The sequence below is a fragment of the Ovis canadensis genome, chromosome 3 (genome assembly GCF_042477335.2).
Source record: "Ovis canadensis isolate MfBH-ARS-UI-01 breed Bighorn chromosome 3, ARS-UI_OviCan_v2, whole genome shotgun sequence".
Taxonomy (NCBI): domain Eukaryota; kingdom Metazoa; phylum Chordata; class Mammalia; order Artiodactyla; family Bovidae; genus Ovis; species Ovis canadensis.
This window is the reverse complement of record NC_091247.1, coordinates 228511031-228525975: the sequence shown is the minus strand read 5'-3', so window position 1 is coordinate 228525975 and position 14945 is coordinate 228511031. Positions and strand designations below refer to the sequence as shown.

General features: G+C 61.3%; 1 protein-coding gene across 2 annotated transcripts in view; it reads left to right on the top strand.

Annotated features, from left to right (window-relative positions):
* The first annotated feature begins 896 nt into the window (after nucleotides 1–896).
* Nucleotides 897–14945, top strand: part of CELSR1 (cadherin EGF LAG seven-pass G-type receptor 1) — a 147146-nt gene continuing 133097 nt past the window's right edge. For both annotated transcript variants that reach the window (XM_069586187.1, XM_069586186.1), the window contains exon 1: nucleotides 897–4497. In XM_069586187.1, the coding sequence (XP_069442288.1) occupies nucleotides 897–4497 (3601 nt within the window). The remainder of the gene's footprint in view (nucleotides 4498–14945) is intronic.

Below are 14945 nucleotides of genomic sequence, written 5' to 3'. Positions count from 1 at the left end.
CTCCCGGGAGCCTCCGCACCCTTCACTCTCCCCTGTCGGTCCAGCCCGGATGGCGGTCTCCACGGATCAGCGTTGCCGGGGTGGGGTGGGGGCTTCGGTTGCGCTCAGTCCCCGGAGAGTGGAGCCACCACCGCACTGGTGGCCACGGCACCAGCTCCCCCCGCCCCCCCCCCCCCCCCCCCCCCCCCCCGCCCCACGCCGCTCCGCCCGCCTTTCCCGGCCCGACTTCTTCGGCCCTGCCCCCAAGGGAGGCCGGGTGGGGAGGCCGCTGGAGAGTGGGCCCTGCCCGCAGCCCCCGCCGCCGCTGCGCCCCCGCGTCTCCATAGCGATCCTCCCGGCGCGCACCTCCGGGCCGGCTCCCCCAGGGGCCGAACAATACGCGGCGGGGCCGGGGGCGGGGCCGGGCCGGGCCAGGGGCGGGGAGAGCGCGGGCTCTGGGGGCGCTGGCCGAGCGCACCGCCCAGGCAGCAGCCGGCCGCTGGGGTCTCGGCCGCGCGGTGCTGCCGGTCCCGCTCCGGGAGCGCAGCCCTCGTCCCGCCGCGGGCCCGCCCCGCTTCCCACGCCGCCCTGTCGGGCCCGCGCAGGAGCCACCTGGAACCACCCAGATCCGCCGCCACCGCAGGTTGATGCGCGACGCCCTCCCGGGACGCGCGGAGGAGCCATCTTGAAACCAACTTCGCAAACTTTCGCAAAGTGCTCTTGAAGTGGAAGCTGCGGGGGAGACCGGGAGCCCGGCCCCCGGTGTCCCCTCCAGGGCCCCCGGGGAGGCGGGGCGCGAGCCGCCCCGAGGGCCCGGCACCGGGAGCGCGGGAGCCGCCCCCCGGCCGCGCCGGGTGGATGCGGAGCCGCGCCGGGTGCATGGATTGTGCTCGGGCGCCCGGCTCGGGCTCCGGGCCATGGCGCCGCCGCCGCCGCCCGCGCTGCCCGCGCTGCTGCTGCTGGCTGCGGCCGCCGCCCTACCGGCGCTGGGGCTCCGAGCGGCCGCCTGGGAGCTGCGAGTGCCCGGCGGTGCCCGCGCTTTCGCCCTCGGGCCCGGCTGGACCTATGCGCTGGATGCGGCGCACACGCCCCGGGCGCTGCGGGAACTGCTGGACTTGAGCCGCGACGGCCGGCTGGTCGGGCGGCGGCGCGGACCCGGCGCGGGTCTCCCGGGCTGCGCGCGCCTGGGGGGACGTCCGCTGCCACTGCAGGTCCGCCTGGCTGACCGCAGCGCCCAGGCGGCGCTGAGCCTCCGCCTGCGGGCACACGCGCACGGTCCCGGTTGCGGCGCCCGGCCCCGGGGCCGACGGGCTCTCGGCGCCGAGCTGCGCGCGCGGGCTGTGCTAGCGGTGCCTGGCCCCGGCGCGATGCTGTGCTTCCCAGCCCCTGGCGGCGGCGGGGCCACGCTGCACTCGGCACTGGCCGCCTTGACCACGTTCCCCGCCTGCAGCTGCCCGCCGCGCCCCGGTTCCCGCTGCCCACGCCGCCCTGTCTGCCTGCCGCCCGGGGGCTCGGCCCGCCTGCTCCTGCTCTGTGCCCTGCGGCGCGCAGCAGGCACCGTCCGGGTGGAGCTGGCGCTGGAGGCGGCCTCGGGGACGCCTTCCCCATTGCTGTCGCAGTCGCCGCCGCCGCCAGGCCTGCCTCAGGCCGGGGCGGGGGCGGCGCGGCGGGCCCGGCGGGGCGCTGGCGGCAGCACTACCCCGCAGTTCCAGCTGCCCAGCTACCAGGTGTCGGTGCCCGAGAACGAGCCCGCCGGCACCGCGGTCATCGAGCTGCGAGCGCACGATCCCGACGAGGGCGAGGCGGGGCGCCTCGGCTACCAGATGGAGGCGCTGTTTGATGAGCGCTCCAATGGCTACTTCCTCATCGACGCGGACACGGGCTTGGTGAGCACCGCCCGCCCGCTGGACCGCGAGACCAAGGACACGCACGTACTCAAGGTAAGTGCGGTGGACCACGGCTCGCCGCGGCGCTCCGCCGCCACCTACCTCACCGTCACGGTCAGCGACACCAACGACCACAGCCCCGTCTTCGAGCAGTCGGAGTACCGCGAGCGCGTGCGCGAGAACCTCGAGGTGGGCTACGAAGTGCTGACCATCCGCGCCACCGACGGCGACGCGCCCTCCAACGCCAACATGCGCTACCGCCTGCTGGAGGGCGCGCGCGGCATCTTCGAGATCGACGAGCGCTCGGGCGTGGTGCGCACGCGGGCCGTGGTGGACCGGGAGGAGGAGGCCAGCTACCAGCTGCTGGTGGAGGCCAACGACCAGGGCCGCAACCCGGGCCCGCTCAGCGCCACCGCCACCGTGCACATCGTGGTGGAGGACGAGAACGACAACTACCCCCAGTTCAGCGAGAAGCGCTACGTGGTCCAGGTGCCGGAGGACGTGGCCGTCAACACGCCGGTGCTGCGAGTGCAGGCCACGGACCGCGACCAGGGCCAGAACGCTGCCATCCACTACAGCATCGTCAGCGGGAACCTGAAGGGGCAGTTCTACCTACACTCGCTCAGCGGCAGCCTGGACGTGATCAACCCGCTGGACTTCGAGACCATCCGAGAGTACACTCTGCGCATCAAGGCCCAGGATGGGGGCCGGCCGCCGCTCATCAACTCCTCGGGGCTGGTCTCGGTGCAGGTGCTGGACGTTAATGACAATGCCCCCATTTTTGTGAGCAGCCCCTTTCAGGCAGCCGTGCTGGAGAACGTGCCCCTGGGCCACTCGGTCCTGCACATCCAGGCGGTGGACGCTGATGCGGGGGAGAACGCACGCCTGCGCTACCGCCTGGTGGACACCGCCTTGGCCTCCGTGGGGGGTGGTGGTTCTGGGCCCGCAGCCCCGGCTCCGGCCGCGGACTTTCCTTTCCAGATCCACAACAGCTCGGGCTGGATCACCGTGTGCGCGGAGCTGGACCGCGAGGAGGTCGAGCACTACAGCTTCGGGGTGGAGGCGGTGGACCACGGCTCGCCGCCCATGAGCTCCTCAGCCAGCGTGTCCATCACGGTGCTGGACGTCAACGACAACGACCCCGTGTTCACGCAGCCGGTGTACGAGCTGCGTCTGAATGAGGACGCAGCGGTGGGGAGCAGCGTGCTGACTCTGCGAGCCCTTGACCGGGACGCCAACAGCGTGATCACCTACCAGCTGACCGGCGGCAACACACGTAACCGCTTCGCGCTGAGCAGCCAGAGTGGCGGCGGCCTCATCACGCTGGCACTGCCGCTGGACTACAAGCAGGAGCGGCAGTACGTGCTGGCCGTCACCGCGTCCGACGGCATGCGCTCGCACACCGCGCAGGTCTTCATCAACGTCACCGACGCCAACACCCACCGGCCCGTCTTCCAGAGCTCGCACTACACGGTGAGCATCAGCGAGGACCGGCCCGTGGGCACCTCCATCGCCACCATCAGCGCCACCGACGAGGACACCGGCGAGAACGCACGCATCACCTACGTGCTGGAGGATCCGGTGCCTCAGTTCCGCATCGACCCCAACACTGGCACCATCTACACCATGACGGAGCTCGACTATGAGGACCAGGCCGCCTACACGCTGGCCATCACGGCTCGGGACAACGGCATCCCCCAGAAGTCCGACACCACCTCCCTGGAGATCCTCATCCTCGATGCCAACGACAACGCGCCACGCTTTCTGCGGGATTTCTATCAGGGCTCCGTCTTCGAGGACGCGCCCCCGTCCACCAGCGTCCTCCAGGTCTCTGCCACCGATCGGGACTCGGGCCCCAATGGCCGCCTGCTGTACACCTTCCAGGGTGGGGATGATGGTGATGGGGACTTCTACATCGAGCCCACGTCGGGCGTGATCCGCACCCAGCGCCGGCTGGACCGGGAGAATGTGGCGGTGTACAATCTCCGCGCCCTGGCCGTGGACCGGGGCAGCCCGGTGTCCCTGAGCGCCTCGGTGGAAATCCAGGTGACCGTCTTGGACATTAATGACAACCCTCCGGTGTTTGAGAAGGATGAGCTGGAGCTGTTTGTGGAGGAGAACAGCCCGGTGGGGTCCGTGGTGGCGAGGATTCGAGCCAGCGACCCCGACGAAGGCCCCAACGCCCAGATCATGTACCAGATTGTGGAAGGCAACGTGCCCGAGGTCTTCCAGCTGGACCTGCTGAGCGGGGACCTGCGGGCCCTGATGGAGCTGGACTTCGAGGTGCGGCGGGAGTACGTGTTGGTGGTGCAGGCCACGTCGGCGCCCCTGGTGAGCCGGGCCACAGTGCACATCCGCCTCCTGGATCAGAACGACAACCCGCCGGTGCTGCCGGACTTCCAGATCCTTTTCAACAACTACGTCACCAACAAGTCCAACAGCTTCCCCAGCGGGGTGATCGGCCGCATCCCAGCCCACGACCCCGACCTCTCGGACAGCCTCAACTACACCTTCCTGCAGGGCAACGAGCTCCAGCTGCTGTTGCTGGATCCCGCCACGGGCGAGTTGCAGCTGAGCCGGGACCTAGACAACAACCGGCCGCTGGAGGCGCTCATGGAAGTGTCTGTTTCCGGTGAGTGGCCTCGGGGCCCCGCAAGCACCCTCCTCCCCCTGGGGAGCGGCAAGGGGCTGCCAGGAGCAGCCTGGCAAGCCGGGGCACCTTCAGGCAGGGCCCGGGCGTCTCTATGGGGATCTGTGGCCTTGGGTTGGATGGTTGGATACCGCTCACAGGAGGCAGGCCACACAGCTGCTCTCACTGAGTTCGCTGGGAGCAGGCCTGGGCATCTTCAAGTTCAAGCCCGGGGCTTCCTGGGTGTTTCTCAGAGGGCCTGGCTCCCCGAGTTGTGCTATTAGAACCTAGGCTCTGGGGTTATCTGAGTCGTCTGGTTCGCTCGGTGATGCTCTGTAGTCAGCTCTTGCCGTTGGGAAAGATCAAAGGTCACTGCCCGCCCCATGTGCCAATTAGTTCCCGGGTGGGACCGTTGGAAATTGCCGGATGGGCCCCTGAGTCACCCTGTAAGACGGCGGGAGTTAGCTGCCTTCGTCTCTCCTTTCTGTCTCCTCCAGATAATAACAGGCGGGCTTCTGTGTGCTCGCCCCTGTGGGAGCGCTTTGAAAACGTAGCCTCGTTTGATCTTGGCTTGTGCTCCTGGACAGGGGCTTATAATTTGGGCGTTACTGAGAGGCCTGCCCAGGTTGGCGCTGGAGCCAGTGTGGGAACCCAGCCTGCCCGCTCTGGGGCTGGAGGGACGGTGTCCCGGCTCGGCCAGCCCAACCCAGGTGGGCAAGGGTGCCCTCCATGCTGCTGACCACCCCTCCCACGGGACAAGCAGGGAACACCTGGAGTCTCTTGGCTGTCCCCCCCCCCCACCTCCCCTTCTCTCTTCCTTGTCCTTCTATCTGCCCCCTCTCTGCCCCACCACCCTGCTTGTCCTGTGGGACACCGTCCCTGGCTGTGGAGAGAATATGGAATAGAGCCTTAAGGAGAATTGTCAATCAGGGTTATGGATTTTCCGAGCGACAGTAACTTTTTAAAAAAGTCTCTCTCACAAATTTCCACTTTCATTTTCTTTTTTTTTTTTTTTTCCTGTATTGCTGTATCTGCTAGGTAGAGCAGAGTGGAAAATTCAGCCTATATAAAAGTGACTTGGCAACATCATAGGGTTTTGAACTTACGTGGGACATGGTGTTTTTGGGGAACCGAAGCTTGCTGGGAGCGAGGGTGTTTGTGTCCGAAGCATCAGGAGTGTGGCTCTCCCGGCTCGTGATGCCTGGTTAAGGGGTTTAGGGTGGATTCACTCTTTTGAGGTTGGGAACTGAGGGCTGACTTGTCTACCTGGTGGGCCCACAGCCAGGACCGCACTCGAAGGTGAGCCGGGCGCTCCATGCTGTGTAGTGAACATCCGGTGGTCCAGCTCTGGGCTCTGAAGCCCGTGTGTCACGCCTGGAGTCTGCCAGGCACTGAGGCCTCGTGTCCACCCTCCCAGATGGTGGTGGTCACCTGGAGCCGGGCTTCAAGCACTTCCGTGAACTCTTCTTATTGCCTTGTCGCTTATCCATCCAGTATCTGGGAGGCTAGTGGCGTCATGCTGTGCCCATTATACAGATGAAGAGGCTGAGACTCAGAGGTGTGAGGTCACTTCCTCGGAGTCACATGGCCAGCGAGCAGAAGTGCCAGGCATCCAGCCGAGACCCAAACCCTCCACTCTCTTACCTGAGAGAGACGTTGTGAGGAATTAGTCTGTGTGGCCAATTGTTGCAATGCTCTGGTTTACAGTAGGCTTGCGAGACTTTCCTACTGTCCAGTGGGTAAGACTGCTCACTTCCAACGCACGGGGCGTGGGTTCAGTCCTTGGTTGGGGAACTAAGAACCCACATGCCTTGGGATGCAGCCAAAGGATTAAAGAAGTAATAATGAAGTAGGCACCTTGGGATCCTACACAGCCCTCCAGCCGTTTGACAACTAGTTAATACTTCGAAGAACAAAATACTAGAAATTATAAAAGCTGTAACTCCCAACAGCACAGCTGCGTGTAGAAACGGAACAAAACAAGGAGCTCAGACTTTGAGTTAACCAGAGTTGGAATCTTAGGTTTTCTTTCTTCCTTTTTTAAGAAACAGTGGGAAAGCTGTGGTTTCAAGCTCCTGAGCTACTACTTCCATTGAAGTGTTACTGGCTTCTCCAGCTTTACAGCCTTACCCTGCAGCTTCTGGCGCCCCAGAGCTGGAGTTACTAGCAGCTTACAACCTGCAGTTATTACCGCCCTGGGGCTGCTGTCAAGAGAGCCCAGCCATCCACTAGGTTTTGTGGGAGCCCTCGAGGACAGGCCGGGTGCCTCCAGTAGGGGAGCCCGCTGGGAAGGTGCAGGGGATTGGAAGAGGTATGTGGTACCCAAGATGGACACGCTTGGGAGGAGGGCAGCTCCTTGTGCCTGGATGGGGGTCTTGGTGCGGTCTGGGAGCCGATAGCATCGATGGTTTTGTGTAGCCCACCAAGGACAAAACCCCGATGTTCTCTGAATTCTGAATATCGTCACATTCAGGTCTCCGCCATTTTTAGAACGCATCCGGCGATACATGGTGTTAGTTTTACGTGGGACGGTTTTTGAATGAGATTTAGCATTCAGTGGGGGAGGGTCCATCAAACTCGGGGAGACAGTGGCGGACAGGGAAGCCTGGGCCTGGCGTGCTGTAGCCCATGGGGTCGCACGTGGAGCCCCTTGGGTAGTTCTCCTAGGAGCTGGTCGTTCAGTGAACTGACGTTTTAAATATCCACCTGGGCACGTGTGAGCCACACGTTACGGAGCGCAGCACTGGGGGAAGATGACCCCGTGCTTTGGGCCTGAGGGCCTTTGGGGTGGTAAGGGCATCATTGGTGGGGTAAAAGTGGTCGGGCCATGAATCATTCAGAGGTGTCCGCAAATCTCAAAAGTCACGAAACAATGAGACTGAATAAGCTTTACCTGCTTACTTTGTGGCGAGCTGATGGGATAAAGTCGTCTAGGCTTGATAAAGGTTTAAAATGTGTTTGCTGAGTTAAATCCAGGATATCGCAGGGACAGCGACTGCCAACAAGGAAATAGCGAGGTGGGCATAGTACCAGGCGGTGTCTGGAGGCAAGCATTATGTTTCTTTTCTGCTTCTCGCCGTGTGGAAAAGGATCAGACCAGCTTAACCACGTCAGTTGTCGAGCTGCATTCTCCGGTGACATAACCAGCCCTGGAAGACTTAGGCACTTGGGGAAGCAGTTAACCGTCTCAGGGCCTCAGTAGCTCTGGAGGTAGTGTCCTGTTAATGTACTTACACTGGCTCAGAAACAAGCGAGTGTTTGTTGATTGAGCACCTACTGTGTGCTGGACCTACTGTGTGCCTGGCCCTGAGCCGGAGGTTGGGTGGGGACAGTGGGTAAACAGCAAAGTGACCGCAAGGGTAGGGTGGGCTGGGGACGCCCCTATACCACAGTGAGGGTGGTGCGCCCCCCTGGCGGCGGCTGGGGGTGGGTGGGGCAAGTCTCCCCCTCCCCTGAACAGCTGTTGGGAACATGGATCTAGGGTGAGCACGGTGCATGGAGGGGATTTGGGAGGTTAGACGGTCAGACATGGGAGTGAGGTGGGGTTGATCAGCCAACTTGCCCCGCCTGCTGGGAACACCCCCATTAGCCTCCTCCCCCTGCCGCCCCTGACCTCATGCTGCCCATCTGAGCCCTAGGCCTGCTCCTGCAGCAGCCTCATCCACGGACGGCATCCCTGGCACAGGCTGGGCCTGCCTGCAGGGCCTCCGGCTTGGGCTGCTGGCACTGGGACTTGAACTCTGGGCAGCGGCTCATGGGCTGTGCCTTTGGAAGCATGCAGAGGAAGCTGGGTGAGGAGGTGTGTGCAGGGGCGCCAGACCCTGTGGACCCCGTGTGGCTGGACCCCCTAGACGTTGTCGTCAAGATGGTGGGACCTGTGGGTTCGGGCCGGGGAGAGCAGCTGCGGTCACAGCCAGAGGTGGGCTGCACGGCCTCGGGGGTGACACTCTGGACCAGCACGGCCATGGGTGGTCAGTGACCTGTTGGCAGGGAGCTTGGGCTGTGATGGGGATGGGAGTCAGGTCCAGCCTGGGAGGGCGGGGGCCTGGCCTGAGTGGCCTGTCAGGCAGGCTGGACCTGCCTGAGAACTGGAGCTGGAACAACCACCTGCAGGAGGAGAGAAATCAAGGGTGCCAGCCCGGGGGGCCGAGGCAGAGCGAGCGCTGGAAGGCAGTCAGCAGTGGTCGATGCCTTTTGGTGTCCAGGGGGGTGTCAGGCCAGGTCACTTTGGGCTGGCCAAGAGGAGATCCTTGGTGGTCTCCCTGAGAGCCAGGGTGGAGAGGGGCTTGCGGAGTGGACGACTGGGTCAGCGGGCGCTGGGGAGGCTCAGAGGGGAGGCGGGATGGCTGTGGGGGTGCGGGTGGAGTCGAAGGTGGAGAGGGGTCGATGAGCTAACATGTACCGCCCTCCTGGTACTCCACCTGCCTGTGCGGGCCGCCTGTCACAGGCGTGGGCCGCTTTTGGGAGCCGTGGACTGGACCAGCTGGGGATCAGCGTCAGGGGCGGTTGCAGGCCTGCTGTGGCCGAGCTGCATGCACCAGGGTCTGCAGGACTGGGGCAGGGATGGGAGCCTCTGTGTCTGCTTGAGGACCTGATTCAGGAGCAGGTGGACCCGGCTTCCCCGTCTCCATGCTGCCCACCCGGTGACCCGAGGTCTCCATCCAGCCCCACCCACCAACAAGAGTGACAGAGAAACTGCTTTTTTAAAACCTGGGAAAAGTCACGGCCACACGAGCCCCTGGGAAGGAGGCGTGGAGCTGAAGTCATGTCAGGAAAGGTGACTGGTGCTGGCGACCTGGTGACGCCATGGAAAGTCTGCTTTGGGCTGGGCTGATGCACGCACGCACCTGCCCACCTGGGGGACACCGGCGGGCAGAGACCCGCTAAGGAACCAGCTGGGTGGGTGCTGGGCACCTCCTCCCCACCCAACAGAGGCTGTGCCCGGACGTGTGGTGTGGCTGGGACCACAGGGCCTGCATCTCCCCCAGCCCTTACGTTCTGCGAACAGAAGTCGATTTTATCATGTGGGGCAGAGTGCGGAAAGTGTTCCCAGGTTCGGCTTGATTCTTTCCAGCTCTCAGCCCTGGGGGAGATAGTTCTGGTTTTTTCTTCTTCTGTAACCTGAACACGTAGACTCTCCTGCGAGCCCTCTCTGAACGGTGGGTGGAGGGGGATGGTAAGGAACCCTCTTCCTTCTGTGTGTTTGGTTTGGGCGGGTCACCGTGGTAACCTGAGGAACTGCAGGTGGGGGCCCCAGCTTGTGGGGACAAGGGAATAACACGGCTGAGGACGCCAGGGCACCCTCGGCTTTGCCCTGCGGGCCTGAGGCTTGGCGCACGGCAGGTGCCCAGCAGACCTGTGGTCCTGGGAGGGGCCGGGGGGCACTGCTGCGGAAACAGCACCCCCCTCACATCGCACGCTCAGTCTCCTGTGCTCACCTGGAGGCTCGGCCCCCGGTGGAAGGAACGGGCTTTTTTTTGCAGGAAAACTCCAGAGTCTGGATTCTCCTGCCTTTGCTTCAGGTAAGGACTTGTGGCTCCCTGGCTATCAGGCACCTTTTAGGGAGTGAACATTCCGGAGCTGGGAAAAGCCCAACGCCAGGCTTTATTGTCCTCATCATTCTGTCCAGACTCTCCTGGTGTCCTGAATAGAGGTGGTGGTTTTTTCTTAAACACACAGACACACATGTACACACACACACACACACACACACACGTATACATGCTCACACAGGTACACATGTACACACACGCACACCCAGGCGTAAACACACACACACAGATACTCATGTATACACATGTACACATGTATATGCAATACACATGCACACACGTGCACACGTGGCACACACACACGCGGGCACACACCCATGCACACAGACACATGTACACATGTGTACACACGTGTATGCGGCGCACGCACATGTATGCACGCTTACATGCGTACACACACATGATCCTGACAACTGCTTTGAAGGCAAACTGTAGAATCACTTTTCCTTCAGCCAGCCCACCCTGGGTTTTCCCCTTTGCTCTCATGTGAAGGGATGGGAGCCACATAGGGGGTCCCTCGTAACTGGGGGCTTGTGCAGACGCTTGGGAGGGACAGAGGATGGGGACCCTGTGCCGGGGCGTCCTTCTAGCCCTTGGCTGGGGTACATCATGATGTTGGGTCCACAGTGCCCGGCAAGTCGGCAGCCGAGGCTGTGGGGACCAGCCGAATTTCCACAAGCTTTTCCATCGGCGCCGCCGGGACAGGTGACCCTCAGGTGAGCAGGTGAGCTGGTGTGCCTCCTCCCTGAATCTCGTGGGTGAGGCCGCGGTGCCTCCGTTTTCTAGGCGGGGACGTGAGATGAGCTGTCCGGCCCCTCTCCTGTCGCTGTGTTTCTGCTGAAAGTGTGAGCGCTCCTGGTCCCCTGGAGGCTTGTGCCAGCTCTGGGGAGCCGGGGGCTTGTGGGCCTCCCCAAACCGCTCCCCTCCCTGGCCATACCTGCTGGTCCCCTGCCTCCTCTCTGCTGTGGCTTTGTGGTCAGGGGTCAGAGCCTGGCCCCGAGGACCAGCAGGCCTTCAGTGCAGGAGGAGGCTGGCCTCAGAGCTGGGCAGGGGGTCCGGGGTGTTCACAGGAGAGCACGGTCACCACTGTCCGGTTTGCGTACCTGGGCCCAGCCCGCATCATCTCGCTTGGATCTCAGAGAATGCCCATTACACAGCAGAGAGACTGAGGCCGGCAGGCTGGTTGTGGTGGGAAGGGCCAGGCCCAGACCCTGGTGTCCAGGTGCTTTAACCACTGTGCTGACCACCTCCTTTCATCCCCACCTTTGGCCAGCAGCTAGGCCCTGGACAGGGGAGTGCAGGTGAGGCGGCGCCGAGGCTGGAAGCTCCGTGTGAGCGGCCCGTTGTCCAGGCCGGGAGGCTGAGGGCCGCGTGTGCTCCACGCTTAGTCGTGTGGGAGCTCCCTCGGGGGAGCAGGGTGGGGAGCTGCCCCTGAGCCCCTGTGGGGCGTCCTGTGGTGGAGCCGCGTCGCAGGGCACTGTGGCGTGCTGGACTGGTGTGTTCCAGGTGCAGGCGGGACCCAGGGCCGGCACAGGGGTCAGAGCCTCGGGCGGGAGCGGTGGACTGCGATGAGGAGCCTGCCCTGAGCAGCTGTCTGATGTGCCCGGGAGCACAGGTTCTTCAGGTCAGGGAGCCCCCCACCTGCCTTCCCTCCCACCATCTGTCAGTCAAGCCTTTTCTTTCTTTCCTAAAAGTCTGTTTTTACTGCTGGTTCTGTATCTTTCTTATCTTTTCAGGATTTTAAAAATACCTAATCTAAATGACACTTGGTTAGGGTAAACTGGCAGCAAGTTGTGTAAACAAAGCCGTGCTCTGTAAGCGTTTGGAGATAAGAGCCCTCTTGCAGGGTAATAAATTTTCATCAGTGAGCTGATGGTCGCGGGACTGTTTCTGTGAAGGGCAGTAGTTCAGCTGCCGTGCGGCCCGCGGTGGGGACAGCTCCATGCGGCCTCCCTCCCAGCAGCTGTCCTTTTCGGGGCTGTGACCCATCTCTGGTGTTGAGAGAGCACAAGGTTTCAGGGGGCAGCAGAGACAGGCGCTGATTTCTGACGCTGGTCGGGCGGCCCTCTTGGCGCCCACACTGTAGCGGGGGTGGGGGGGTGGGTTGGTCATTGCCCAGGACCCCTGCTCCCAACCCTGTGTCCTTCTAGAAATGAAGGATCGGAAGAACAGCAATACGGCTTGAGCTGGGGCTTGGGAAACTTTTCTCTCTTGTTGTGAACCTTGCACGTGCTGAGAAATGATCACATTTAAAAGTGGTTACGAAATATTTTCATAGCCTGTATCTGATAAGGGATTACTATCCAGAATATATTAAGCGCTGTAGCAACCCAACAGCAGAGAAACAAATGCCCAGATTAAAAAGTCGGCAAAGGGCTTGACAGATACTTCTCCCAAGAAGAGAGACAGACGGTCCACAGGCACGGGGAAAGATGCTCAACATCACTCATCACTAGGAAAACGCAGATCAGAGCCACAGTGGGACTCCGCCTCCCACCTTTAGGACGACCATTGTGAAAACAAAGCAAAACAGAAAATACCAGTCGTGGGCGAGGACGTGGAGAAATCAGAACCCTTGTGCGCTGCTGGGAATGTAAAATGGTGCAGCTGCTGCGGAAAACGGTGTGGCAGGCGGTTCCCCCACTGCCACAGAATCCGGGAATCCCACTGCAGGGCACACACCCAAAAGAAGTGGGAGCAAGAGCTCGACAGATATCTGTACGCCCGTGCTCACAGCAGCACGATTCACAATGGCCAAAGCTGGATGCAGCCCAGGCGTCCTTTGGTGGATGAATGGATGGGCGGAAGTGGCCCTGCACACCACGGAGCATTATTCAGCCTTAAAAAGGGAGGAGACTCTGAAACAGGGTCCCGCATGGGTGCACTTTGAGGGCATCGTGCTAAGTGAAATAAGCCAGACACCAAAGGACCAGCTTTTTCGTAGGAGTATCTGAGACTCCTAGGGCAGCCAAACACACAGAGATAAAAAGTAGGGACTCCCCTACTTTTTCCCAGTGGCTAAGACTCCCTGTGTAGTGGGCCCCGGTTCGAACCCTGATTAGGGAACTAGATTCCATATGCCACAACTAAAGATCCCACATGCTGGCAAAAAAAAGAAAGAAAGAAAGAAAGAAAAATGCCATGCAGCGCAACTAAGACCCAACAGAGCTGAATAAGTGTAATACTTTTTTAAAAAAATAATGAGTATTACCAAGGCTGGGAGAGAGGGCTGGGGGGTGGTTTTGTGATGGGTATAACATTTCAGTTTTGCAAGATGAACTCTGGAAATGGATGGTGTTGATGGTTGCACAATAATGTGAATGTACCTAGTGCCTCTGAGCTGTAGATTTTAAAATGACTAAAACATTAAAATTTATGTGTGCGCGCATGCTAAGTCACTTCAGTCATGTCTGACTCTCTGAGGCCCTGTGGCCTGTGGCCCGCTAGGCTCCCCTGTCCAAGGGATTCTCCAGGCAAGAACACTGGAGTGGGTTGCCATGCCCTGCTCCAGGGGATCTTCCCTACCCAGGGACTGAATACAGATCTCCTGCATTGCAGGTGGAGTCTTTACTGTCGAGCCACAGGGGAAGCCCAAATTTATGCATATCTTACGATAATTTTTTAAAATGCCACAAAGCAGAATTATTCTGGCCACTCGGGTGCTGGCCAGATGGGGGTGGGTGCCTCTGACCTGTGGTCCCCGCGCCCGGAGGGCAGCGCCCTGATCCCTCTTGTCCTGTTGTGGGTCCTGACAGCATCCAGACGGACCCTTCAGAGCCCGGGTGTCTCATTCTGTGAGTTCCTGAACTCTTAACCTCTGTCTTGTAAACAGCAAAAGAGGCAGATTTGGCCATATAATTTTGTGTCTGGCACAGGGGTGAAATCTCTTTGATGTTTAACTATATATGAGAAGCTGCAAAGATGGACGTGGACCTTTAAGGCCCAGGGTAAGGAGAAGGGTACGCAGAGCCTAGGTGCCCAGGTGTCCCCAAGGGAGGAGGTCAGCTCAAGGCTGGAATCCAGACCAGAGGCCGGTGCCTTGGGGGGAGGCCAGCAGAGGGGTGGAGACACTGCTGCCTCTCCCGCGTGTGGGGGGGCTCTGCTTGCCCCAGCCCTGCCCTGTCCCTTGGCCCCGACCCCAACTCAGCACGTGTGCTGGTCCAGGCGTACTTGGTTGGCATTCTGATACATCTAAGCAATCAGATGTGATCTCTTCTCCGTTTTTATTGGGGTGGCATTCACATAGCATAAATAAACCTTTTCAAACTTCAGTGGCGTTCGGTACATTCAGGATGTCTGCAGCCACCACCGTGACTTGCAAGAGAGCTGGTGGCCGGAGGGAGAGGTTCTGGGCTTTCCCGTGAACCGCCTCGCCAAGAAAGGGGAGTCTCCAGGGGAGGCACCTGGGTCAGGACAAGACCCCCATAGGCACAGATTTTAGGAGTCATGGAGGGAGAACAGTGGTGAATGTCGTAGGTTGTAGGGTGGGGCAGTGGGGCAAGGCTTTTCAGGAAGGTCCGAAGTGAGCTGGGGCTTGGGCAGGTCCAACGGATGGGGCTCTGGGGGCCAAGGGGTGGAGGGGCAGTGACTAGTCTCAGAGAGGGGCTTGGAAGCTGCCACGTTGTGGGGATTGAGGAGCAGAGTTACCCCAGGCCTCTGGTGCTGGGGTTGACAAGTCCCAGGGTCGTGCGGTCAGGACCAGCCAGAGCCTTCACCCCCCCATACTCCCAGATCTGAGCAGGGCAGAGATTCAGGGCCAGCCGGAGCCTTCACTCCCCCATACTCCCAGATCTGAGCAGGGCAGAGATTCGGGCAGCATCCTGGGAATGCTCTGGACCGTCCTGTGTGGGATCCCCACCGGGCACGTCCACGGCCTTCTGTTCCCTTCAGAGCTTTGCT